This window comes from Sinohyriopsis cumingii, chromosome 8 (genome assembly GCF_028554795.1).
Source record: "Sinohyriopsis cumingii isolate HCF-2022 chromosome 8, ASM2855479v2, whole genome shotgun sequence".
NCBI lineage: Eukaryota > Metazoa > Mollusca > Bivalvia > Unionida > Unionidae > Sinohyriopsis > Sinohyriopsis cumingii.
This window is the reverse complement of record NC_142968.1, coordinates 29,427,871-29,455,236: the sequence shown is the minus strand read 5'-3', so window position 1 is coordinate 29,455,236 and position 27,366 is coordinate 29,427,871. Positions and strand designations below refer to the sequence as shown.

Sequence of the window (27,366 nt, the reverse complement as noted above, 5' to 3'; positions counted from 1 at the left end):
TTCCTGATTAATAATGAAAGTGATGTATTATTGTACTACAGAAAGGGTAATAAAACAGGATTTTCGTCTACTCGCATAAGTTTCGCGATTTAACTTTCTTTTTGTTTTGTCATTCCACAACACAGATACAGAGGAAGCAAACAAACAAAGAAGACAACAATTTATAAATAGCATATTTATTTATTCCAAATCCTATATTATTAAATGAGCAAGCTTTGGGGTAACTTTTGTTCGACATTATTCCAATAAAAAAGTTTATATTCACAGATAATCGATATGCATTAAAACAGAGATTCGGTAATACTAGGAGTGAACAGTGCAACATTTCTGGTTGTACTCTCCTATCCATCATCCGCTCTGTCCGGTCTTTCCCGTTCGCACGGACCATAATAAAGGGATGTCTATAATGAATTGTATTACAATGATGTCAAGGCAAACTATCAACACTAGAGTGTTTTTGAAACACCTTTAAGCGAGATGTCATGATTTTCTCCAACAACCCCGAAATACGTACCCTTATTACCAAGTCAAAGCAGAAATGAACAAACACCTAGACTAAGTCAGCATCCCTTCAAAATTCGTCGTGCTTCGCCTAGCAAATGTTCATATATGATAGAGATACCGAACGATGCGAACTTGTGGCCTAGACGCCACACTTGTTTGCCCCAGAAATTGACTAATCCCATTAAAATATAATCTGACACTCGTTATCATTTGAGTCGATTATAGCCAACGCTGATTTTCAGCAGCGTATGCTGCTTAATTTGGGAGTAAATTTTCATGTATGTAAAACCTGTCTAGCTCTTTCACCCAACAGTAACATAATGATTCAAATTTGGTAAACCTTTGCACACACGTGAAGATCAACTAGAGTTGTATCAATAAATTTGAAATTGTATATATTGATCGGTATAGGAGAGTTTTTATGACTTTAGTTCTGCTATCTGAGTTTGGAGCCTGGCTGAAGATGGGGAAGGCATAGGGAAAAAAATTTTTATTTCCTCCACAACTATCAAAACATAGAGACGGTTAGTGTAAATATACATTTCTTTTGCTTGCATGGATTCATACTATTTTTCTCACTATTAAAAATCCATATACTGTCTCTTGTAAACTGCTGATTAAACGGCTAGCCTCTATGTATTGGGAAAATATTTTTTTAAAGGACAAAGTACACTAATTTTGCCTGTTCTCAAAATGTTTGAACGCGTTACTCGCTGTCATACAACGTGCCCTGAAGCAGTATTGTGTATTAAATGTGTACCTACTTATAGGGAACTTAAAATCTTACGATATAGGAATAAAATTTACATAAGAATACAAACGCTGGATTAGAAGAAAGATAAATAATTCACAACTTTATGTTTAGATTTAAGTTTGATCAGCTTAGGAACAAATACTGAAAGAGCAGCTACAAGTGATTCTAAATATCAGAATTAATAGCAAACATTTTACCATTTTATATTTGACCGCGAAGTGCTTATCTTTCCATTGATACTCAATCAAATCAATTAATGGGTGAAAGGTCAGGAATAATTGTGGCAAGTTGTGCGTTACCCTTTGTAGCATATCAGTGATTGCTATGATGCAATGTACATTTGAAACAGCTCAATGTTTATCTTCGTATGTAATTATGGCCGGCAGATTTTGAGGCTTCGTGGTGCCTTAGTACAAGGTAATATTCTGTGGCAGAGATGAAAGATAATTATCAGGAAAAACTATTTATACGCAAGCAATTAAAAATTTGCATTTATATCATGCAAAAATTAAAATTAAACTATAATGACATCTCTTTGGAGCTTACATTTGCGATACGGTGTTCTGAAACGCTAGCGTGATGCTAAACTTAGAACTGCACAGAGAACAAGTTGTTTTCTCTTCAGATCTCTTAACGTAGAGAAAACTAATAGACACTTGTGTGTATTTCACCCACACCGATTGATATTTATTATGATTACCACAAGGATAAGCATGTAATCTCTGTATTAGATAGCAACAGAAACTAACTAAAGCTGCTTGATGGGTAAATGTACCTTGAAACAGCACAGCGTACTTTAAATTTGTATGTACCAGCTATATAAAAGCGACGTTTCGTAAAGCAGGCTTTACTCTCTTCTGAAAACCCGCTTATAAATATTCTTACTTTCAAATTATTTTCAAAATAAAGACTAAACAGAAAAAAGCCACGTAAAATTATCACTCTTTGAGGAGATTTACATAAGTAAGGCAAAGCTGTGTTCACTCAAATCCAAATCCACCCCAATCACTCATATATCTAACAAAGAAAATATCAGGTGCTCCAAAACTTTCCTAGGATATCATATTTAATATTTATAGTGGTAATTACTACTGGTAAAATCGGTATAACACATTTTCTTGAAAAGCTAATCCTTGTACAAATATGTCAAATTCTGAAGCCGAACTAGTACTCTCCCTCGCACAAACTTAGATACGTCCGATAGAATAGACCACATAAGAGCCAGCTCTTTTTTCTGGAAATAGCCTGGATAGCGAACTTACTAAACGTTACAAATATACTTGGCATGTGCGGGATATGAATATGTCAATACCGTTTTCAGGGCCACTATTGTAAAGAAAAGATATCTGAAAATTGAACTAAGATAACATCTGTAACACACATGCTTAGTAAATTTAAAATCAAACGATTGAACTTGAAGGAAACAAATGCAAAATGCTATTTTTTATTGTTATAAGGGGGTACATTCCTCCAATCGCAGAATGATTGTTCTAGTGTGTCACAAGTTTCCGTCCTGGTCAATATCCAAACCGTCATTATTATTTGATGTAGATATTGAAATAAAATATTACAAAATCTGTTTAGGACAAACACTATTTCTTTTTAAAATAACACCGGGCCATGTTTAATTATACCCTTTTGATGAAATATACCCCGATCGTGTCGGCCATTTAAAACTCAATAACAAACGTCATTTGGTCTGGCATTAATTGATTTTCCTTTTTAATAAGATAAATTCATACATTTGCTTCAAATGCTATTCAGAGAATTGCGGTTTCTATGCTCTCATCCGCAGAAGATTTGATAGAAAACGAAGCTCCACAGCGTCTTAAGCCTCTTGGACAAAAAACTCTAATGAATCCTTTTCTGAAACTTTTGCTGAAAAAACAATAACAAATAGGATTTACTGATGAATTTGAGAGACCCAGTAATAAGACTATTGGGTAAATATATTCTGTCACCATGGACATGGTATTAGTCCCCATCATAGACTGCCTATTCTGGTCGATCCATATGTTTACAGAATAGTATGGCAGCCAAGAGATTCCGAAGAGTGCTACAACACAGATTAACATTTTTACAGAGCGCCTTCTTTGAATCAGCACGTTACTCGTTCTGTGCTGATTTGACTCCGTGAAAAGACGAGAATCCCCATTCCACAGAATCATTCCTACACGAATGTATGCAACGGTCATGAGAGTGAATGGCCAGACAAAGAGAATGCAGAATATAAACATATTATAAACATCTCGATCCTTATTCGTGTTCCATTTTTCAACACAAATGTGCGTAACGAAGATACCCGGGAACCCGCTAGTCTCAATAGAATTAACCGCAAGCAATGGAGAGCATGTTGCCATGGAAATTAACCATATACCAGTCAAATTCAAGTTGACGTTTCGTTTAGAGAATATTATTTTTGCTGTAAGGGGCCTGTTAATGGCGCAATATCTGCCTGCACTTATGGACAACAGACTAAGAACACTCACTCCAATAGCTGTCCCTTGTATGAAAGGGGTAATCTTACACATTATCTCCCCATATATCCAGTCACGGTACACGCAGTTTCCTAGAGTAATAGGTATGCAAACGCATACTACAAGTATATCACTTACTGTTAGGTTCATCAAAAATACATTGGTTAACGTGCGCATATGTTTGAATCTGACTATCACCAATATCACGCTAACGTTGCCCACGAGACCAACAATGAACGCGATTCCATAAACAAGGATAAGTGCAACGAAGAAAGGGTTCTGGTATGTGTACAGTTCGGCTTGGAAAGCTTTGGCAACTGTGTCCGGGTCCCAGGCTTCATAATCCTGCAGTGTTGGAAAGTACATGTTACTGTTACTACTTGGGAGGCTTGTGTTGACATTTGAATTGTGCAGTGGGTGCAGGAAACTAAAGCTAACGGAAATATTTCCAAGTTCCATTTTTTTTAAAATAGTTTGATGTAACAAAAGAATTAAACTGTCATATACACAACTAATCCATTACTATCAGTGAAGTGCAACATCTAACATAAGTTAGTTAAATATTTTCAAAAATGATAGCCACACATTTAGGCTTTTGTGACAATGTATGAATCCAAATGTAACACGGTAATTGTCCCGATCTTGATGATAATTTCGTGCAGACAGTTTCCTCTCGCCACAAAAATGATATATTTATGAGCTTCAAAAACGTCAAGGAGATGTTCGAAGAATTGTTTCTGTGCGCCTTTATTCTGTGTACCTCTAGTACCTGCAATTAATGAAGAAAGTGCTAAGGAATGTGTTTAAACGAACTACAGAACATACATAATTAGGGATGGTTTTGAAATTTCGAAAATAGTTTCAATATCGACAATGAAATTAGTTATTCACCAATGCAGGTGCAAAGCTAGGTAATGGAAAGTTACATTCGTTGTAACAATAGAAAGTGGTAATCTGTAATACATTGTCATACATAATTTAAGTCATATATTCAAAAAATAATATGATATATTTTACTTCAGAAACGTCAACGCCAATCGTAAACAATCAGCAAAACTATCGCGTATATGTAGCGAGTAGGGTTTTCGTCTACTAGCATATTCACCTGGCACCAAGAAATATAGACTCACCTTTACTAGTCAAGGGTCGTCGATCCATTTCGGTTTGCGCCTATGTGGAACTAAAAGTATCAATACCCCTTGGCTAGTAAAGATGTCATATTCATTTTGGACTCGCACCACAAGATCAGATTAGGGTTGCAATGATTTGATTAAAGGAACAAATGATCTTGTTGATGTTGTTTTGGGTTAAGCAGTGTATTTCAGCAACTAAAAGGCTCCACATGGCGGACAGTATATTTGCTGGAGGATGACGCCGGAAAAATCCCCAAAAGAACCACCGACATACGGGAAGCTACTCAGATGCAAGGTTCAACTTTATATATATATATATATATATATATATATATATATATTTGTTTGTGTACAGCTTGCTCTCTGTTTTGTCATTCTTCAAGTGTATACTCGAGATATCGAGGCACTAAAGAACGCCTTCGCTTACTATAAAAAGAAACGAGATTATTTAAGGGCAGTCAAATAACATGCATGACTGCTATCTTTGCAACCTGTAATAAATTCATACAAACAAATTACTTTCAATTTCAAAGTACTTGTACTGCAAATCAAGACCACACTGAGTATACTAATTATCCAGCCTTGGACCTGTCTCAAAAATGTAACCGTTGAATTTCCCAATTTGTAATAAATTTATACAAAATCATTACTTTCAATTTCACAGTACGTGCATTGCGAATCAAGACCATACTGATAACACTAATTATTCAGCCTTGGACCTGTCTCATAAAATATAACTGCTGAATATCCTTTGTCGATTCAGATCTATCATCTTCGTTTTTCGTCATACGAGTCCTGATCGGTTTACATACATGTGTTGTTTTTCGTCATACGAGTCCTGATCGGTTTACATACATGTGTTGTTTTTCGTCATAAGAGTCCTAATCGGTTTACATATATGTGTTGTTTTTCGTCATAAGAGTCATGATCGGTTTACATATATGCATGTCAGTTATGATCTATGTAAGATGATTTCCTCCTCAAGACAAATAATTGGGCCATAAGTGTGTTATCTTAGATATTGATCGAATTACAAAGGACGGATAGCTAGCTTGTATTTTCGGTCATTTTATGAGTCAAACCATGTATTCCTTATTTATTGTCAGACATAGGAATAAGACGATATGATGTAATATGTGTGGTTTTTGGTATGCACATAGTTCAAATACACATCAGCACAAGCAAGGTTATATAGCAAAAGTAAAGAGTCAGGCAACACAAAAGGATGTAGCAACAGACCCGGATACAATTCTTCAATTACAGTGTTACTTGCTTATATAAACCTATCGCTTGTAAAATATCGAAAATGATATAAGCTGGAACATCATCACATTATACATACAAGGGCAAAGTTGTTTATTACGATATACACCAGGAACATCAAATATATTCGTCATCTCAGACTAGGCCGTGAGCCCATATTAAATAAAGATGCCACTGTATAAGCTGTGTATAGATTGTAATATTAGGTTAGTTAGTAAGTGCCTTATAGACACGCCATTATATGTGTATATGTTTGAAGATATTTAATTCTAAAAACATATAGCCACAGTCCTCTTTGTAAAATTAAAAGAGAAACAAAAGGTACTTAAAGAAGCGGACACGGGAAAAGGGCATTTAGTCTCACTTTTAGTGCTCTTTCATGCATACTTAAGCACCATTTATTACTATGAATAGACAACTTCCGGTAGACATCGTTGAAGATACAGATTTAACTGATTTAACAACAACCCCCCAAAACAAACAAACAAAAAAAAAAACCCTTGTGAAAAGCTCGTGAGCCTAAACATCAACATATACTGATAATGTCACCAACACAAGTCTTAATCTAAGCCCAGAGATAATAATTTGAAGCGGACAATTTGAACTCAGACTTTTTAATTTTGCCCATCAGGTTGGTGGATTTGCATTTTCGTTTCAGACCTAAGTACTGCTGGTCAAATCCAGGCGTGGAAACACGAACATTAATAACACAAAGACTCTATCAACCTCTCCAAATGAGAGCGAGTGACATAAAGTAGCTATACAGCCAGTACAATTCGATACGGATTTGTAGAGAAATTTCGTTTGTACAATATTGACTATAAGCTTCACAAATTATAGCGGGTATTGAAAGTAAGAGTTATGGTTTCATTAGCATAATTAAACCAATTATAATTCGACAGGATTATAAAATCGCAAGCCTATACGCTTTACGATCTATCAGTCCCTTAATGATATCAACCATTGTACCTGAACGTTTTCGTGGTGATACGATACAATGGCGCTGTGCAGGACTCAATATATGCCAGAATCTAACAGTACAATATATACATCTTAAAGGAAGCGTTAACCAAACATTTATGATTCGACTTATTATTTTTCAGCTGTTAATATGAAAAGTGTTATATTATGACCACAAAATTCCAGCATGATTCAACATGTGATTAAAATGAACTTTACTTCATCAATGCAATACAAATGAAATAGTTACATTTGCTACATTCATGCATTAAAATGACCATAAGTCTACCAAACATATCTTCCAGTGAAATTTTGAACACTGTATAATCAACCCTGTGATGATGCAAATGTTATTAAACCTTCCCGAAATATAGCAAGTCATATAGATATATCTGCTAATTGTATTCATTATAGTAATGATACATTTGTTAACATACATTTGTGGATGACCCAGAACCCGAAGACAACAAAGATAATGAAATCTGTTTTTCCTATGTGTTCTGCATATTGATTAATACAGACAATTTCTTTGTGTGTGACCTCTCTGGTAGCCTACGTAATTAGAACGTCCCTTTAGGATGCTGGACCATCGTAGTTTCGAACCACGGCTGAGTCATGGGACATGTTTGCTTTCCTCAATGCTAGACATACTATTGGGCTGCCACACTACCGGGTAGCGATATTTGACTAAAATTCTTAAATATAAGTTACAATCTGATTCACATACAACCACACAAACACACACATTATTAAAGAGTGGATGATATTTACAAGTGGAAGATGGGTCAGCTCTTTCCGCAGAATAAACATTAAGTGCAAAAGGTAAACTATGTTGCTGTATCAGAGTGAAAACTTGTTGTTAACAAGATTCTGATTGATATTGTGAAGGTATTAGTATTGTAGTGGGGCTGTCAGGGGACAATTGAAATCCGGGTCAAAAAGGTCCTGGGGTGTCTGGGAACAATGGGAATTTAGCATGGGCAAATCCCTAGGGCTCTGTCTCTGTCATTTGCATGATAGCCCATGCTGATGTGACATACATGCGTTAGTCCTGGTTGAATAGGATAGACGATAGGAGGGTAGTCGATTCTACGTTAGTCCAGATCTTGTGACGAGAACAGATGAAGGGGATGAAGTGAAATGTGGTTAATTGTAGTGAAAGAGCGGATTGAAACAGATAGAGTATTTTCAAACAGGGAAGGATTGCCTATTTAGAATGTTTTAACTTGAACATGAGTTGTCTACTTGTGACCTGAGACTGGATTAGTATAAGAAGTACAGTGTTTCAGTAGTGGTCTGAAGTTGCATATGGATCGACGTATCCATAATGATTCATCTATTCTGGAACATACTCGATGGTGCCCGTACCTTTATATGGCCTTTGCACTCATCACACTGCGGTCCCTTTATGACGGTACCTTAGATAAGGTGGTACGTTGTCCAGCAAGCAAAATCGAAGACTTCCTAAATTAGGCATACAAATGAAAGATTTACAATCTCGAGACTTCGTTATAGCTAGTATAAAAAGGGAAAAAGGCCAAGACGGATAGTTCATTGTAACTATCAACACCAAGCGAGAAAGATGAATATTTTTAAACAGACACCATTCAAGTTCCGTGACTTCCAAGTGGAGTGCGATGCTGTGCCTTGCGATGTAAATGACCTCAGCGATTCAATAACAAATCATTGGAACTGCTTTATGACTACTTCAGCAGGACGGCTTGGAAATTTTGCTATAACTACTACCACTACTACCACACGTACCATGGAAAGTGATGATATGCTTGTTAAACCTGACGAATGCGAATGCGATGTCACTCATTATCGTACACCTTTGGTTTTACTGTTTTTCTTTGACAGTGCCATTCTCGACATGAAGCCATGTGGCTAAAACCCTACGGATGTTATCCAACTCTATGCGTTTTCCTGTGGATTTCATCATACCCTTATCGAAATGAACATGTGAAAGATGTATATTCGTTCCCTGTGCGTTTGCCTAAATACTGCGACTTTGAAAGTCGATTCCAAACCTGCCAAAGAAAATAACCTAAATATCTGGGAAGACCAAACCCAGAAGAATTAGCCAGAGCAGAAATTATCTGCTTCGACGAAGGGATAAAGTCAATAGTATCAGTTTCGGTGTGTCACTACACCAGTGGGACCAGAACGAATCGACTTACCTGGTACATGCTCGATGGTCTCCGGATTGTCACTACCTACATATAGTGGGACGACGTCAATAATCACTGGGGTTCTTTAAAAGAGAACATTCGTAGTTTACCTGTGGATTTGAGAAAAGGCATGTACCAAGAGTTGGTCAAAATACTAGTTCAACGCAAAGAACAATTGCATCCTTACGTCACCAATGTTGAAACCACTGGAATTTGAATGGTATAAGAGGACTGATTCATTTGAAAACGTTCCATTGGTCATTGTTCAACTGGATGAGGACTATAAGACTTTGGTTGCTACTCGTCCTACTACTTAGAAGTTTGCTGTACTAATGGAATTCCAGAGGAAGAGTTCAAGGAATAACTAAATGTTTCCTATCAAATTGTATCTGTAGATGGAAATTATAAGTGGTGTTTGACGTGCAAACTAATGACTAAACGTTTTGGATACAGCGACAATGTATGACTAGTTCTGTGCAAAAGGTACACTTATTAGATCAAACAAAAAGAGGTATTAAAATTAACAACCATGCCACGACCTGTATCATTAGCAATAAAACGATTGGCGTGGAAGGAAATCAATGACAATATTCAGACGGTGGTGGAATACCAACGCTTTTTACCAGAAATGTATCCCATGAATTTAGGTCGTCGTGATGCGTGTGTCTTAGTGACATACGTTCTAGGATTTCGTTCACCATCTGATTCACTGAGGGCTCATTATGATCTGTACAACACAGTACGACAAAAACCATGGGTGTGGTATCATTAAATGTACACGAGAGACTCGTTCTGTTAAAAGATTTGCTATTTCATCTCAATACTTCTCGACCTGTATGGGAAAAATGATTCGTCAACTTTTAAGCACTGAAGATGTTTACAACGATGTGTGCGTAGCTTGTCAAGGTCAAAATAATCTGAAAATGGTTTTGAGAAGTGTCTACGTAAAGCACTCACAATAAAGTATATATCACCACAGGTCGAAGATAGGAAGTCTAGGACTTACTCTGACGACCATTTAAGTATGATGATATATCCCACTCATCCTTAGGAGTCCCCCTCAATATATATATATATATATATATATATATATATATATATATATATATATATATATATATATATATATATATCAAGAGGTTTGCGTAATGTTCATGTATAATTTTCGATCGATATTTCGGACATCAGTTCAACAGAGCAAACTAGTCACGACATGACTCTGGAGGAATATATATATATATATATATATATATATATATATATATATATATATATATATATATATATGTGTGTGTGTATATATATATATGAGATGACATAGCATTTGAAGAGATAATTTGTTTCCTTGTGATATCGTTTTAAATTTGAGCCACTATTTTGATCTGGTTGCAAGCTTTTGCACCTTAATTAGAAACCAAGACGAGAGTCCCAATTAAGGAATAAGTAAGCCTGTCATACAATCTACCGACACAACAAGTAGTGTGCGTATTTGCCTATATTTGGATATGCAATGGCGTAGTGATTGCTTTCTCTTTCATGACGCATGTTGAAGGTATTTCTCGTTCTATTTCATCGGAGTTAAATACATGTAACACGGAATGAGCAGTGAGCATGTGGCTCGGTGGTTAAAACGTTGGATGCTGGGTTCAAATTCTGCCTAAATCAGCCCAGGCTGCCCACTGTCGTGTGATTCTAGACAAAGGCATTGTAGCATCTGCCTCTGTACAAAATAGTCTTTAATATGATAATGTGTCCCCAAACCAAACAGTCGGTTATTAAAAGCAACAGTGTAAGGATCATGATAAGTAATGGCATTTTGAGATATATGCTCACAAGGACCTAATCAAGTTCAAGTGATGAATACCTTTGACAGTTTGATTGAAAAATAACAAATAGTTGATTCTTGTAAAAAGAAACAGTCAATATACAAATTTCTGCAAAATAATAGAATGGTTAAACTGGTTGCCATGCATAATGGTAATACGGTTGTACGAACATAGACGATATGTTATAAGGCGATCGAAGGATACACATTATATATTAATGCCATTCCAAGTAAATACAAGCCGCAGAAAACAATATTGTGCTATTTTAGGATGTTTATCTTGGCTAAGCGAACAATCTTTTGTGTAAAGTCCCAAAGGAAGACAAATCCACTCCCCAAAAAATAAAATAAATATTAAGAATAAACAAAAGGACAGGAAAGTTTTTATTATATAACTCTCTCCCTCTCATTCTCTCTCTCTCTCTCTCTCTCTCTCTCTCTCTCTCAGTTGTGTGTGAAAGTCCTCTCATATGACAATAAATGATTCTTAGTGAAACGTCCGAGAAATTAAAAAGGCAAACATTAAACGTGCCCAATAATGAACCATTCATAGATGACATAATTCCCAAATTTACAGTGTTAAATACAAAAGATGTGGCCTCCACTGTCCATCAAATTATATTCATTAGTAATGTGATTCAGGGGCATCTTCAGACAGGTTCTATCAGTACGTTATTTAGTGCAAGTTATTTTTCGGCTAGATTGATTCATTTTTGTCAATTTCAATCATATCCGTTACAGAGTGATAATCATACTTTGAAAATATTGTATTGTTTTATTTTGTATTGTTCATTATACTGTTTATTTTATTATTGTTTAATACATTATCTAATTTTTTATTAATATTATTATCTGAAACATTTGTAAGATTGTTACGGCTTTGTAAGATTGTTACGGCTTCAGAATGTTATTAATTGCAGTAAACAACTACGCTATTACAAACAAGGCCATGTGGCATCTCCAAGTTGTAATATCCTTATAGCGAAAGGAAGCACCAGAATTATTATTGTCGTAAAACTGTGCAAATATCTCTATCTGTTGTAAATGTTCCCGAAAAGCGGAAATTACAATTTTTATCTCTTCTTGATGTTATCCGAAGATGGTCAATTTAAAGTACGGAACTGAAGTCGCATCCGCCAGTCTCCCATGCATTGTACGAGAATACAATATAATAGAGATGTTCATAATAGGCATGAGAGTGATATCACCTGGTCATTAAGAAGAAAAGGAAGTTACACAGGGAAAGTGGGCATCTCTCTTCTTGAATTTTCAAGATTAAATATCATACGATGTGATTCAGTAGTTCAACCGAGTATAATTCGATCGAGAACATTGCTGTAGGACAGTTGAAAATGTTGTCAGGTGTCAATTAATCATAATGAAGAGAAGCTTCTCTGCAAGGGCAAAGTCTAATACAAATTTAAGCAAACGAAAATGAAGGACGCGATTTTCGTTAGATCATATATTGTATAAGGCGATGAGCCAGGCTAAATTAAACAAGTTCCTTGAGGACTTGGATCGTAACTAGGGACTATTTGTTAATATGTTGTCTTTCTTACAGTGTTGAACTTATAAATGATTTTGATTTAATATCAATTTGAACCTCATATATTAGGTTAAAATAGTGAGTAAAATGTCATATTACCCATAAACAACTTACGCGAACTGCCGAACTTCAAGCTGTAAGCTTCCCTAGAATTGATCTTATAAATTATTGCCATGCTCTGGTACACCAGATAAAGTTAGCAGAGAAGCAAAGCTTCTTCTGTGTTTCGTATTCTGTTTCGTATTTCTTCAAATATATACTCGAGGTACCGAGGCAGGAAAGAACGCATTCGCTTGCTATAAAAGGAAATAAGATTATATAAGGGCAGCGAAATATCATGCATGCCTGGCATCTTAGCAACTTGTAATAAATTTATACAAAATCATTACTTTCAGTTTCACAGTACGTGCACTGCGAATCGATACCATACCTATAACACTAATTATTCAGCATTGGAACTGTCTCAGTAAATATAACCGTTGAATATCCATTATTGATTCAGATATATCATCTTCGATTTATAGTTGTGATTTGTTGCTTCTCGTCATAAGAGTCCTGATCAGTGTACATATATGTATCTACGTAAGATGATTTCATCATCAGGACAAATTACTGGGCCACAATTGTGTTATCTTAGATATTGATGGAATTACAACGGACGATTAGCAAGCTTGCCTTTTCAGTCTGCCCCTATGTTCCTTTTGTATTGTCCGATATAGGTATATGCCGATATTAAATAATAGGTGTGGTTTTTCTTGTGCACATATTTCAAATACACATCAGCACAATCAAGATTGCATAGTACACTGAAGAGCTAGACAATACAAAAATTTGTAGCAATAAACCAGGGAAGAAATGCATAAATTACAGTGTCAGTTGATTTTATAAAATATCGAAAACCAATTCATCTAGAACATCATTACGATACACATACAACGTCAAAGGTGTTTCATATGATGTGACCCAGGCACATCAAATGTATTCTTCATATCAGCCGGGAGCCCATGTTAAATAAAGACGCCACTGTCTAAGCTGTGTATATATTTATTATTAGGATAGTTAGTAAATGCATTATAGATACGCCAACATGTGTGTTTATATTTGAAGATATTTAATTCTAATAAACACACAGCCACAGTCCTCTTTTAAAATTAAAAGAGAAACAAGAGGTACTAAATGAAGCGGACAAGGGAATAGGACATTAAGTGTCACTTTTAGCGCTGTTTCATGCATAGTTAATCATGATTTACTATTCTGAATAGAACACATCTGGTAGACATCGTTGATGATACAGATTTAACAGATTAACAACAACCCCTCAAAACAAAAAAGCTGTTGTGTAAGCTACGCGGGCCTAAACATCAACATGTACTGGTAATGTCGCCAACACAAGTCTTAAGCTAAGCCCAGATATTGCTGGGGACAATTTGAACTCAGACTTTAAAGTTTGCCCATCAGGTGAGTGTGTTTGATTTGCAAAATACTGCTGGTGAAATTCAGGCTAGGAGATACGAAACTTACTAACACAACGATTTTCTAACCTCTCCAATGGAGAGCGAGTGACATAAAGTAACTATATTGCCAGTACAATTTGATGTTGATTTGCAGACAAATTTCGTTTATACAATATTGACTATACGTTTCAATCAAGATAGAGCGTATTGAGAAAGAGTTATGGTTTCATTAGCATAATTAAACCAATTAGAATACGACAGTATTATAAAATGACAAGCCAATACGTTTTACGATCTATCAGTCCCTTAAAGATACCAACCTATGTACCTGAACGCTTTCGTGGGAATATGATAAAATGTCGCTGTGCCGGAATCGATATATTTCAGAATCTAACATTACAATGTATACATCTTAAAGGAAGCTTAACCAAACATTTATGAAATTCGACTTATTATTTTTCAGCTGTTAATATGTAAGGTGCAATATCACAACTAAATAATTACAGCAAGATTTTACAATAAATTAAAATAAAGAAACACTACTTGATCAGTCGAATGCAAGCCGCATAGTTATATTTATTACATTCATGCATCAAAAAACCCATACTATCTACCAGGCCTATATTCCTATAAAATTTTGAACTCTATATAATCGACCCTGTGATGATACAAATAATCTTCCCAAGATATAGCAAATCGTATAGATATATATGTTAAATTCTTTCTTTATAGTAATGATAATATTATTGACATTCATTTGGGGGTGACAAAGAACACGAAGGCAACAAAGGTAATGAAATCTGCTTTTCGTTGTGATCTATAAGATGATTAATACAAACGGTTTCTTTGTGTGCGTAGATATAACGTCCCTATCGGATGCTGGAGATCGTCGGTTTAAACCCCGGATGAGTCATGTGACATGATGCTACACGTCTGCTGCCTCAGTGCTAGACATAGTTATAAGCTGCTACATTGCAGACGTAGCTTTATTTGACTAAACTTGTTAAATATAAGTTAAAAATCCAATGCACATGCAACCACACAAACACACACATTATTTCAGTGTCAATGATATGTACAAGTAGAAGATGGGTCAGCTCTTTCCGCAGCATAAACATTAAGTGGAAAATGTAAAATATTTTGCTGTATCCGAGTGAAAACGTGTTATTAACAAGATTCTGATTGATAATGAAAAAAAATTCGTGGGTTGTCTGGGGACAATGGGAATTTAACATAGACACTATAACTTTCTCGTATCCTTTTCTTATCTTTCTTAACGTGTCTGGGTTTTTCCTTTTTGGAGGTTACCTCTTCTTCCTGTTCGGAACCGCTGTCTTCTGTCTGCTCCAGTTGTTTCGTAGAACAGTCTGAAGACCAATGTCCTTTCTCTTGACAGTGATAACATATATCTTGAATTTTTTTCTCTTCTGACAGCTGCCATACTTTGACGTTGTGGACAAAAAGAAGACCAATGCCCTTTCTTTTGACAGATATAGCAAGTATCTTGAATTTTATCTCGAAGGGAGGGGAAGTAGTCTGCCGTCTTCTCTGAAGAAATTCTTCGTATGACACCTCGTAAAGCTCTGATCAGAAGTTCGATCAGTGTTGACCCATCTGGATCCTTTCGTGGTATGGAAGCCTGACACGCCAGACAAGTTCGACACCATATCGGAAAAATAAAATGTGGGATTTAAAGAACATAGAGCGAAAATCCTTAAAGATAAAGTTTAAGTACTGATGGATTGTTTGCATTTGACATTTGTTTGCAAGAGAGGTATTTGTTGAACGGCGTGGATGTTTTCCTGAGAATGAATCGATGCAGAATCACCTTCCATTTGATGGCTGATGCTACATATTATAAAACCATCATCCAAGAAGCCAGACTCTAAGTGCGTCGCGTGAAGTGTTACCTAAAGTGGGAAACGAGATCAGTCATATTTTGAGCAGAAAGACCGCCAAGTATCCAACATGACGAGTGAAAGTGAAAACTTTCACCATTCCCAGGGATCAGCGATCCTTGGTCGAAGATCATCTGTTCCATGGTAACGTTTTATCATTGGTATGGTGAGCAATGGAGCCTTCAGCGGAACCCTCAAATACCATCCTTTCAACTTGCAACGCTTCGACGTTTCGATATCTAAGTCAGTCGAGATGGAAAGACCTTGTGTGCCAGACCCTTTGAGCCTAACTTTGACGGGAAGAATTACTTGAGATCGTACTTGTCCCTGTACAAAGCAGCCGGGCAGCTAGGGACTAACACCAGTCACGGTATTACGTACGATGATTATGATGGAGGTCACGCTTTGTGTTCTTTCGATTTCACGTCAGACCAAAGCAGCTACGAGGGACGTTTCCGCCCTATGAAATCCGATGAGATTCGTGTGGAATTTCAGTTTGCATAACCACTAAATCAGACGGTTAACATCACCTTGTATGACAAATTAAATAATGAGATAGAAATCAACAGCTTGAGAAAACGCATTCTAGACTATTAAATACTATGGAAATCTGTAATTCTTCTTTGAATGATGGAGAGTTTTTAGTGTCCTCTTTTGCTAAACACCTGCCAGATAGAATTACGTAATTGATCAATAAGATCGCAAAGATGTCAAAATGATCATCCCAGTCAAATTCAACACGATATATGTCTGACGCTGAGAAGAAAAATTGGACTAGAATCTGGATGACTCTTGGGACCTCATCTCGGAAAAACAGATTTGCATCAATTGCATAAAGACTTGCGTGATTATTCATCTCCTCCATTGATTAAATTAAAGACCCATCACATCGAAGCTCTCTTTGCATAGAGCCTGGAGTCGAAGCGAAGCAATGGTAACTTGTCAGAGATTTTCAAGCAAAATTTTAGAATTGAATTGATGACTTAACATTACCTGTCGATAAACAAGAAGAGACAAAACAAAAATTGATACATCGGAACTTTATTACCTTTTGAACAATAGTTCGTACACTGCTTCTTGGAATCCTTCATGTGTGCTAAAAATGAACGGTTTCAGCGGAAACATCTAACTTACGTCATCAACATGGACGACAGTCATTTCCCAGGAACCCATTTCGCAGCTGTCTACGTTCCACGTGTTGGTTGTATGGATTATTTCGATTCGTATCGATTGCATCCTTTGGAAGACGATATTATCGACTTTATGAGAAGAAATGCATAGTCAAAAAGATTCAATAATGTGAAATTACAAGGCACAGATTCCATGGTGTGTGGACAATATTGTGTGTATTTTCTTCATCAACGCAGTCTTGGATATTCCTTAGAATATTTACTGACTTTGTTTGATCGTAACCCTTCTACAAAAGAAGACGTAGTGTACATCAATGGTCTAATGACCTCGCCCAGCGGAAGTCTAATATGATTTCACAACTGTGTCAACCTAGTCGAAAGTAGTTTGTTTGTTTGCTTGTTTGTTTGAAAAATTGTTGGTTATTTGATGTTTGTTCGTTGAATACAAAATGTTTTGAAATATCTTGTCTGTCATTTGTTTTTTGTTGTTTTAAAACAATGTGAATATATGCTCATTACTTCTCCCTACACCTCAACAAAAAGATAAGCTCTATAGCGTTCAGACCCAACAAAACCGTAGGGATGGTTCTCTTTAGAATTATAAAGCGAGGTTGTCTCCAGTCTGACCATCCATTGTTCACTCATTCTCCTATGAAGATGTGTTCATGACTAGCCATGCTGAATAAAGCGTACGTTAATTTACATCGTGTCATGCAACACCTGATAACAAAACCTGATGAGACTGAGAATGCCAGGATGTTAAAAGTGACAGCTGACATGATACTAGAGGAATTCAGAGACGAAATCATGAAAGATAAGAAGAATGGACTGAGAAATATAGACTTCAGAAACAGCAGAGATAGCAGCATAAACATCAGGAGCCAGACAATGGTTTTGTGGACTGCCGTGTGGACACGAAATAGTTCTCATTCTTATTCCGAAGAAGCAGACCTTATCCTGTGGGAAAGCATTCTTAGACAATAACAAACAAGAACAAACAAACAATCAGCCCTTTTCAGGGCTACCTCCAACTATCTAGAAAAAAAATACTAGTCCAATTGCCAAAATGTGTATTTGTAGTAAAACAACATAAATGTGTCTATAAGAATTCGTTTCTTTGTTTTATGTAAATAAATAGATGTGTGCCTATAAACAATACGTTTCCCTGACTTGTAAAATAGTGTGCGTGTGCGGGTGCGTGTGTGTGTGCTTGTGTGTTTATATTTAGTGGATGTATGAATAAAGTGAGCGAGTATTACTTTTAGGTCCGCGCGTTCCATGTTATCAATAGTAAAGTTGTATCATACGTTTTGGTGTAGTAGGATGTTTTCCTTCACGTTCGCGCTTCTGACACGAAGCGAAGCCTTTGTCAATTTTGCTACCCGTCGTTTACCAGTCAACATTACTCGATCTTCAGATGCAACTGGAGCATGACAGGCGTCCTTTAGATGAGCTGGTTATGGAGAATTTAGCAGACCCATCAAGGATAGAAGAGGAGGAATATAAGTAGAAAAAGAAGCAGGAAAAAGAAGTTAGAATTCTTCCTTACCTCATGCTATGACTTTTGGTCAAGCCTTAGGTGAGGAGACCTACACAGCCAGCACCAGCACCACAACCAATAGCAACACCCCAGTGTTTACCTACAATCACTAACTATAAACACACACACACACACACTCACACACACACACACACACACACACACACAAACACACACACACTATCCCTGAAAGTGAAGACTGGGAGAGTGAAACCAGTCAACGTTTGAATTGGGAGCAGGACTGGAGCTGACGATGTGTCTCTGGTGCCAGGCCTGGAAGGCGCTATCATTAATTGGGTACATCTAAACATCGAAAAAGCCAACCCTTTTCAGGACTAACCAGATCGCTAGAAAAAAATACACTATTCAAATTGACAATTTGAGTGACTGTGAAGTAGTGTGACTATAAACACTAACTCCTTTACTGATATGTGTGTTTGTGTGAATGTGTGTGTTTGAGTGAGTTTGTGTGTTTGTATGCTCACGTACTTTTTTGTGTGTATGTGTGTTTGCGTGCACTCGTATTTTTTGTATATGTTTTTTTTTATCTTAACAAAAAGCCACAGTCCCTACACTAACTAAGTGGATAGTATATAATGTTCTTGTTCTTTCGTTCTGTGTTGATAGCAGATACTGTTTTTTTTTTCTCCTTCCCTTATGTTGATAGTAGATATTGGTTTTTTTCCTTCCCTTCTGTGTTGATATGATATAATATGTGAAGTTAGTGTAAGGGATGTTTTCCTTCAATATCCGTGCTTGAAGTATATAAAGTATAGAGTTCGTCATTTGCTCCATTCAATATTGAATAATAAGCCATGGGAAGCAATATGCATATAATGAAGAAGTTGCATGATGTCGTGGAAAATTTGGAAATATTAGAAGAGATCCTAGTCAAACTGGATGATGATTACTAGTGTAGTCCCCATCGAGTTAAGATGGTATATAAATATTTACGAAAGTCAAAGGACATATTAAAGGAGCTAATGAAACAAGAAAAGGTGGAGAAGGAAGAAATAGAAAACAAACAGATGATGATAGCCTGGAATGAAAGAATAGAAAAAGAAGAAGATAATGGGGAGAGGAAGAAAGAGGAGGAGAAGGAGAAAGAAGATTTGTGTGTGTGATTTGGATTTTTGTAACGTAGCTTTAAAAAATTTTCAGTCATATCGCTACGATGCCTGCAGTGTGGCAGTTTATAGGGATGTCTAGCACTGAGGCAGCATGCCGCAGACATGTAGCACGATGTCCCACCCAGTCACATTATCCTGAAACTAGGCCGACCAGTTCTAACACTAACCTCTTAAATCTGAGCGCCAAGCGAGGTAGCTGGTAGTACAATTTTTTGTAAGTCTTTGGTATGACACGGCCGGGGATCGAACCCACCACCTCCCACATCCGAGGCGGACGCTCTAACCACTAGGCCACAGGAGCGGTTAGGAGAAAGAAGAGAAAGAGGCGAATACAGAGAAGAAGAAGACAATGGCAATGAACATGCTAAGATGGTGGAGACTTTGAATAGAGGAGAGAGAATGAAAAAAAAAGTTACCCAAAGGCCCTATTCAAGGCCAGTCCATTGCTTGGAAAAGTTTACTCTCGTGCCTAATTTTTTTTCAGTCGAATTTATGTAATATATATATATATATATATATATATATATATATATATATATGTTCATAAATCTATGTCCTTTGTCTATGTCTATCCAGTCATATGCCTTGCCCCGCAAGACTATGTTTGTGGGTTTTTTCTTCTATGAACGGTACTGGTTCCCGCCGCGCCAAGCATTCTAGCCTTTTTTATCCCGCTGTCCCTGTTTGGCCCGGTTGAGGTCTTCCACTTGCAACATTGTTGCTAATAACCAGTACCGTGACGATACCTTACCTGTTCCATTCCTAATGTCCCTATACCCAATCCAATCTGTGTTAAATGCCAACAAATTTCTATTTTCCATGGACAGCCCCAGAAATTTTGCCCATGATAAACAATTTTGCCATATATTATGTACAAACTAAGCCGTTTTTAATCACTGTTTAAATACCTGTAAAGTAGTGACACTCTATTTGGTATAATGCAGATATGTTAGTTAAAATGAAAATGGTAAACGTTATTGAAAATTGCTGATTAAAAGTACTGTGCAGAGTCCACATTTAACATTTTCTAGGAACTCTTACACAAAGTTAATCGAATATGAAATATATGAAACGAGTTGTATAGTCATATGTGATAAACTGCTTACAGCCAATATAATATGCTTTTCAATTATGTTAATTAATTTTTTCTCAAGCCACCAAATGTTTACATTTTGTGTAGTACTTAAGACACTGGTGATTTTCCAATAACCAAAGTCGCAGCTGTATGAGTGTGCTTAATGTGTTACTACAAAATGTGGCAAAAGATTGTCATCATATGATATGTGACCAGTGAGGGTGACCATTATGTAATACATACAACTACTGTTTAGGTGAATGCCCACACATAATATATCCAATGGTGAACAGGTTGACATCATCTAATGACTGACAAAGCCATGCAAAATCATTTGCATGTCATATGATTCTGCAGTTTCATTAGCACTAGTTCAGTAACGAATTTAATATAATTAATGTAGCATTTGAAAGCTTATATTACAAAACTATAGTAACTCCAGCAATCGGTCGTAAATAATTCGGATGAATTCCTTCCAAAGAGTGCAATTCATTTCTTCCTTTAATTTACGCAGCTTTATCTATCTATCTCTCTCTCTCTCTCTCTCTCTCTCTCTCTCTCTCTCTCTCTCTCTCTCTCTATATATATATATATATATATATATATATATATACAGTCGTATGTACATTATTTTCACATTCTTTCATCGTCTCTTTACCCAAGTGTACCTTTGCTTTAAACCATTGCCTTTTGAATACGGTGCTTGCACTCTACATTTATCTAACCTATTTGGAAACATATTTTGAGAATCAATAACTGTTAAACTAACTAAAGAAACGTATGGTATTAACAGTTCGTATACAAATGTTGATTTGGTAAAAAAGAATAAAAGTCAAATTTAATGAAATTTTTAGTAAACTCGTCCCAACACAGTCGGAAATGCACATGTGCTTAATTAATATTAATGATTATTATTAATCGCTATTTATTTTTTGTCTTCCAAGACAGAAAAAGAAAGCACTCAACGCCGAAATTGTCATTTTTGTTAGCAGGTGCTTTTCAAGAAATAAAAAACAAAACAATGTTCCAGAATAAATCTATTTTTAAATTCATCAATGGTAAAATAGCTAATGTGCGGTATGTATAACCAATACATTGTAATCTCAGCATACATTCTTAACTGACAGCACATAGCCGGCATTAATAACTTGCACAGTCATATATGGCCAATGATTTGAATTATGCCATTTGCTGCTTATTACTGCATATAAATCTCTGCATATTTCATTCTATGTAGTATTGTTCGTTTCAGTTGTGTATCTGATATAATTTTCTCGATGCATTTGTTTACTTTGCAAACTGTTGCATACCGTCTGCGAATGATTTGCCCAAAGTCCGTAACACTTTACTACAGCAAGCTGCATTTTATGGGCTAATCAAAATTTGCCAAATAAGGGTAAAAAAAGAACACTGGCACTTTACTTTCGGTATTTGCCGAGAAAGGTTGAGTTACTATATGCCATTCACTTCATACAGAACTCTATACTGATTTGACAATAGATGAGGGCAAGATCAATGATACGAATATATTTAATTGCTTCATTATCAATATATACAGCAACTAAATGGCTATATTCCTGGTATAATACTGGTTTTAAAGTTGGTTTACTTTGCAAAGCCCTAATGTCAAAAGCAAAACAGAAACAAACACAGCACAGCAGAGAACGTATCATAGACGTTAAAGCAGTCTTTAGTGAAGATCTTCTAAAAATAGGACAAACGTAAACGCCTTATATCAAACGCACTAAATATTTTGATGCATCTTATATAAAAGTATGTAGTACTAAAAAGTCTTTCCAAGAACATATAATGGAACGGACTATATACAAAAAATACAGAACTCTTTCTTCCCGTGATATAATTTTTTTCTTGTCTCATCATTGGAAGAAAATATAATGATAAGTACGAGAACAAATCAGAAATAAACTTCTCCTTAATATTTAGTTATTTCAGAAAAGATTGAGTGATGCTTATATTTCCTGTGCGACAATATTCGGGAACGTGTTCATCCAATATCCTTGATTAATTTGTATTTATTGTAACTTTGATTAGAACTAATGATACATAAATAATACAAGTATTCCTTACCTGAATTTCAAAAACGAAATCAATTAACTTATTTCGATCGATCATCTCGCACTTCCCATGTATGGTTGCATCGATGTGTATATTTTTCAAAACAATATTTTCACATCCATTAAGGAGTAGCTATGATTCGTGAATATATGCTGTACCAGTCACTAGAATAGTGTTATCGATGCTACTATGTGTGTCAGTTTGCGCATTAAGCATTTTGAGACTGTGCTTTTGTATCCGTGTATGGATCACCTGAGACAGGCACCAAAGCTTTCATCGATCGTTTCGACTGTCAAGCAGAGATCGTAGCGGTTGCATACATTTGTGGAAAAGTTCATTTCTAATTATGACTATTCTCTATCAAGACCTTCTGGAACATTTATCAAATGTGAATACTCCAAATAAAGATTATAGTTAAAACCAGGTGATATTAGTCACCCTGAATTTCATTTCTAATCTCTATCTAAGAAAGACACAGTTTGACTTCATAAGTGTGCGATATTTAATAATGTAAATATGAGTGAAACTGGTCGGGTTTAAAACACATTTCGTTTATAACGTATGTAAATTATCAAACGGAAAATATTATGTTGTGACAAGAAATCTGTTAACTTATATATATATATATATATATATATATATATATATATATATATATATATATATATATACATCTCTCTCTCTCTCAATGTGTATATATATATATATATATATATATATGATCACAACTTCTTTTCTTTCACTGGCAAGATGAAACAATAATCAGAGATCGTTGATGTGGAGTTGAATGCTTCAAGAATTCAACATCGACATTAGTAACATAAAGGAAAATGAAACTCTAATCATAAAGGCACGATCACATGTATATGAGTTCTATATTGTTTTATAAAGTATACATTTTATATTTACCAATAATGAAACTATTAGTATATATTTTGACACGATTCAAGTAGTTTCCTATTAGACAGGTTGGTTAGTTGGGTTCTTATTAGAATTACTTTAATTCCCATCGTAGGTTTGTTTTTTTGGCTTTTGCTGTTTTCACCACGCTGTTGCTTTGCAATTATTCAAGTAGCAGGATGATAAATGCATGTTTCGTTTCTTACTCCTGTATATAAGAACCTATAACTGGACATGTTCTCGTTCTTATTCCTTGTGTTCTTGTTGTAAGATCAAGGCTGCTTAAGTATTGTATGTTGCAGTTAGATATTATTTGAGAGGAAAAACATTTGCTTGGATTATGCAATGGAAATAGCAAGTGTAAATTGGACTATACTATTATTCTGGAACTAATCTGAATTATTCAAAGGAGTTTTGGTCAATATTATTTTCACACGTCAAGATTTTTGGTGGATCGGTATGTTCGCGGATCTTAAATGTTTAGGGAACATTTTTAATTTTGGGGTCTTTATTATAACTGTTTGAGGATTATTTTGGATTCAGCTCATAATAATGTAAGCTGATCTTAAAGAGTTACTTCATAACATTCATATCTACATTTAAAAAACTTAAGTTTTACAAAACGTGGATTTTTTTCCTCGCTTTTTCTGTTAGTTTTTTTTCTCGGGTGATACAACATTGTGAAGTTGTTTTGTTTGCCCCAGTTCACCTCAACATACTTCCTTCTGGGTTTAAGTTTAAACTCTCAACAACTGTGTCCAGCATTTCGGAGATTGTTGACAAGGATCTGATTCTTAACTAGTATAAGCTCACTTCTATGCAAGTTGGCAAAACCTCTTTGGCACATACATAGGGAAAATATCAGAAGAATAATAGAGAGCATTCTAAAAACTAGAAACCTGTTTTACACGAATATCTTAGCATAGAAGGGGCAATTCTAAATCTCTTCAGATATTCTTTTGAAAGAGGTTTCCTCGATATTCCATAAGGGCATTAATAAATTCGATACGTACCTAACGATGAGTAAATACGTGTCTTCAGATCACGATTCACTCTTTCGCAGTTTAGGCATTCCCAAGAAATCCTACATAATATATCTTTAACATTTAATAATGTAGTGATTGTCACTGAGAGAATTATGGAATGATACTATTGATGCTTTCTAAAACAAGAACGATTTTAGAGAGTATGATACGGACTAGAGAAGGGGCCCCGAGTGGCCGAGTGGTTTAAGGCGATCTCCGTTACGGATCACTGCCATCTCACCTCTGTCTGCGTGGGTTCGAGTCTCGGATTCAGCCAATGTGGGTATGTGAGAAAGCTTGCCAGTAGCTTCTCGTGGGTCGGTGGTTCTTTCCGGGGTTTTCCCGGGTTCTTCCTCCACCATTAATACTGGCCGCCATGTATAGCCGTGTGCTGAAAAATGGAGTTAAACCCAGAACAACAACATCAACGGACGAGAGGGTCCTGAAACTGAGCATTACATCGACGACGTTATCAACAAAGTAGCCTGTATTGTACAATGGTTGTAAAATGCATATCTACTACCTAGTCTCTCTCTCTCTCTCTCTCTCTCTCTCTCTCTCTCTCACACACACACACACACACACAAAACAATTATATAAGTAAACATATTATAAAAGTACCTGCCTCAAGTCCCCTGGTATGTGGATCTAAAAGCGACTAAGTGGCCACTTTCATCCGGATATCTGAATTTGTCATTTCATGTGTGAGTTTGTGTGTAGGTGTCGGGCAGGGACATCAACATCAGCCCTGGGACTTAACCCCTGGTGGCAAGAATAAACTTAAAGACCAGATTATTGCATATCCTAATTAATCGGAAGATATTGATCAAGGGTGGGGCTCTCATTACCTTTTAGTTATGCCTGAGAAGCCAAACCTATGTGCCTCAGGGGAATGACGCATAGGTCTGATTCAAGGTGTTATATGTGAATACATGGATTGGCATCGCGCACACAGACAACACCCTCACACCCACACACTCACACACACATATTGTCAATGCTGTTAGTTTAATAATCATATGAAAATGTATCAAGTCGCACGAATGGGCATTACGTCCACGCACATAAGAACGAGCAGCGTAAGATACCCTCACCATTTCTTTTAATTTTTTAGAGATACATGTTGTCAACAGCCTCTTGTTTGTGCTTGTATGTCTGTCTGTTTGTCTGTCTGCGATTAGAAATTTAAACCTAGCTTTAAAAAAAATTCGTCACATTGCTACGATGTTTTCAGTGAGACAGTTTATAGTGATGTCTAGCACCGGGGCATATTCCCGCACACATGTAGCATCATGTATACACCCAATCATATTATTCGCACGCCAGGCCGACCAGTCCTAACACTAACCTCTTAACGATGAGCGCCAAGCGAGGCAGATGATAATAACATTTATATAAGTCTTCGTATGACTCGGCAGAAGAACGATTCCGCGACCTCCCGCATCCGAGGCGGTCGATCGAACCACTTAGACCATGAGCGGTTTGTAGCATTTGTTTCTCGGAGAAAACATCATTCGGTGATATTTCTTTGATCCGTTTTGTTCGCTTGATACATTGCTTCCGTGCGAAGACAACTTGGGGACCTTGGTTCCTAACTGGCTCTGCTATTGCCCAGTGTCCAGTCATCACTATTTCATTTTCATCATAATTGTTTTTCTCCATGTCATTTGTTTTGCTTTTCTTGCTGTATTTATCCAATGAAGTTATTTTTTGTGGAAATAATCATCTGCATTGTATATATAAAACCCCATGCATGGACAATCACTTCAAATTGCATTGATGCATTAGGTTATGTTCCGATCCAAAGCCCACATTCACTGCAAATCTCCATGATCCCTTGGGTTACGTTAAGACATGCAGAATCGCCTTAAATCGCATTGATGTTGTGTTAGAAATAGATCCGCATGGAGAATATTTACATATTATTAGACTTGATAAATCAAAATGGCTTTGTCAATTAAGCTATCAGCTTACAAGGCATGACATACAATTACCATGCATTGTATTTTCCTGCGGTGAACATCTATTTATACATAAACATCATACTGCATGTGTGGATAAAGTCTAATTTGGGCATCAAACTAATTTATGATCTGTGCACCTTTCAAGAACAACAGGCCGATATATTCTGTTTAGTAAGAATCTTTAACTTATGCAGCCAGAACAAGTGTTCCATAATAGATCATATTTCACGAAAGTCAAAACAGCAGTTCCACCCTCTTAATGACATAACATATGAGACAGGAACAACATATTTTTGATGCACATTAGGCTAGATCAACGCGTGTGAAAATCTAATTTGTTGATAGAACGTGATGAATTATATCACGAACTTAAATACTCACTCGCAAAGAGAGTATTACTTGATAATATTCGTCTATATATAAAACTGGTATGTACTCGTATGATGCAATCCTAAATCATGTTGCTACAGCTCCAAATAATGACAAAACCCTAAAGGTTTAGGCGCTGAAAAACATACGTCTTTATCTTATATTTATGGGA

At 36.1% G+C, this 27,366-nt stretch overlaps 1 protein-coding gene across 1 annotated transcript; it reads right to left on the bottom strand.

Annotated features, from left to right (window-relative positions):
• Positions 1-160: 160 nt before the first annotated feature.
• Positions 161-23,082, bottom strand: LOC149793214 (QRFP-like peptide receptor). The gene is made up of 2 exons (XM_089966323.1): positions 22,949-23,082; positions 161-4,504 (listed from the first exon to the last, which is right to left on the bottom strand). The coding sequence occupies exon 2, from the start codon at positions 4,192-4,194 to the stop codon at positions 3,019-3,021; it is 1,176 nt and encodes a 391-aa protein (XP_089822449.1). The 5' UTR covers positions 4,195-4,504; positions 22,949-23,082; the 3' UTR covers positions 161-3,018.
• Between the last annotated feature and the right edge of the window lie 4,284 nt (positions 23,083-27,366).

Coding starts and splice junctions, on each gene's coding strand:
- LOC149793214 (XM_089966323.1), bottom strand. CDS start 4,194: ATGGAACTTGGAAATATTTCCGTTAGCTTTAGTTTCCTGCACCCACTG.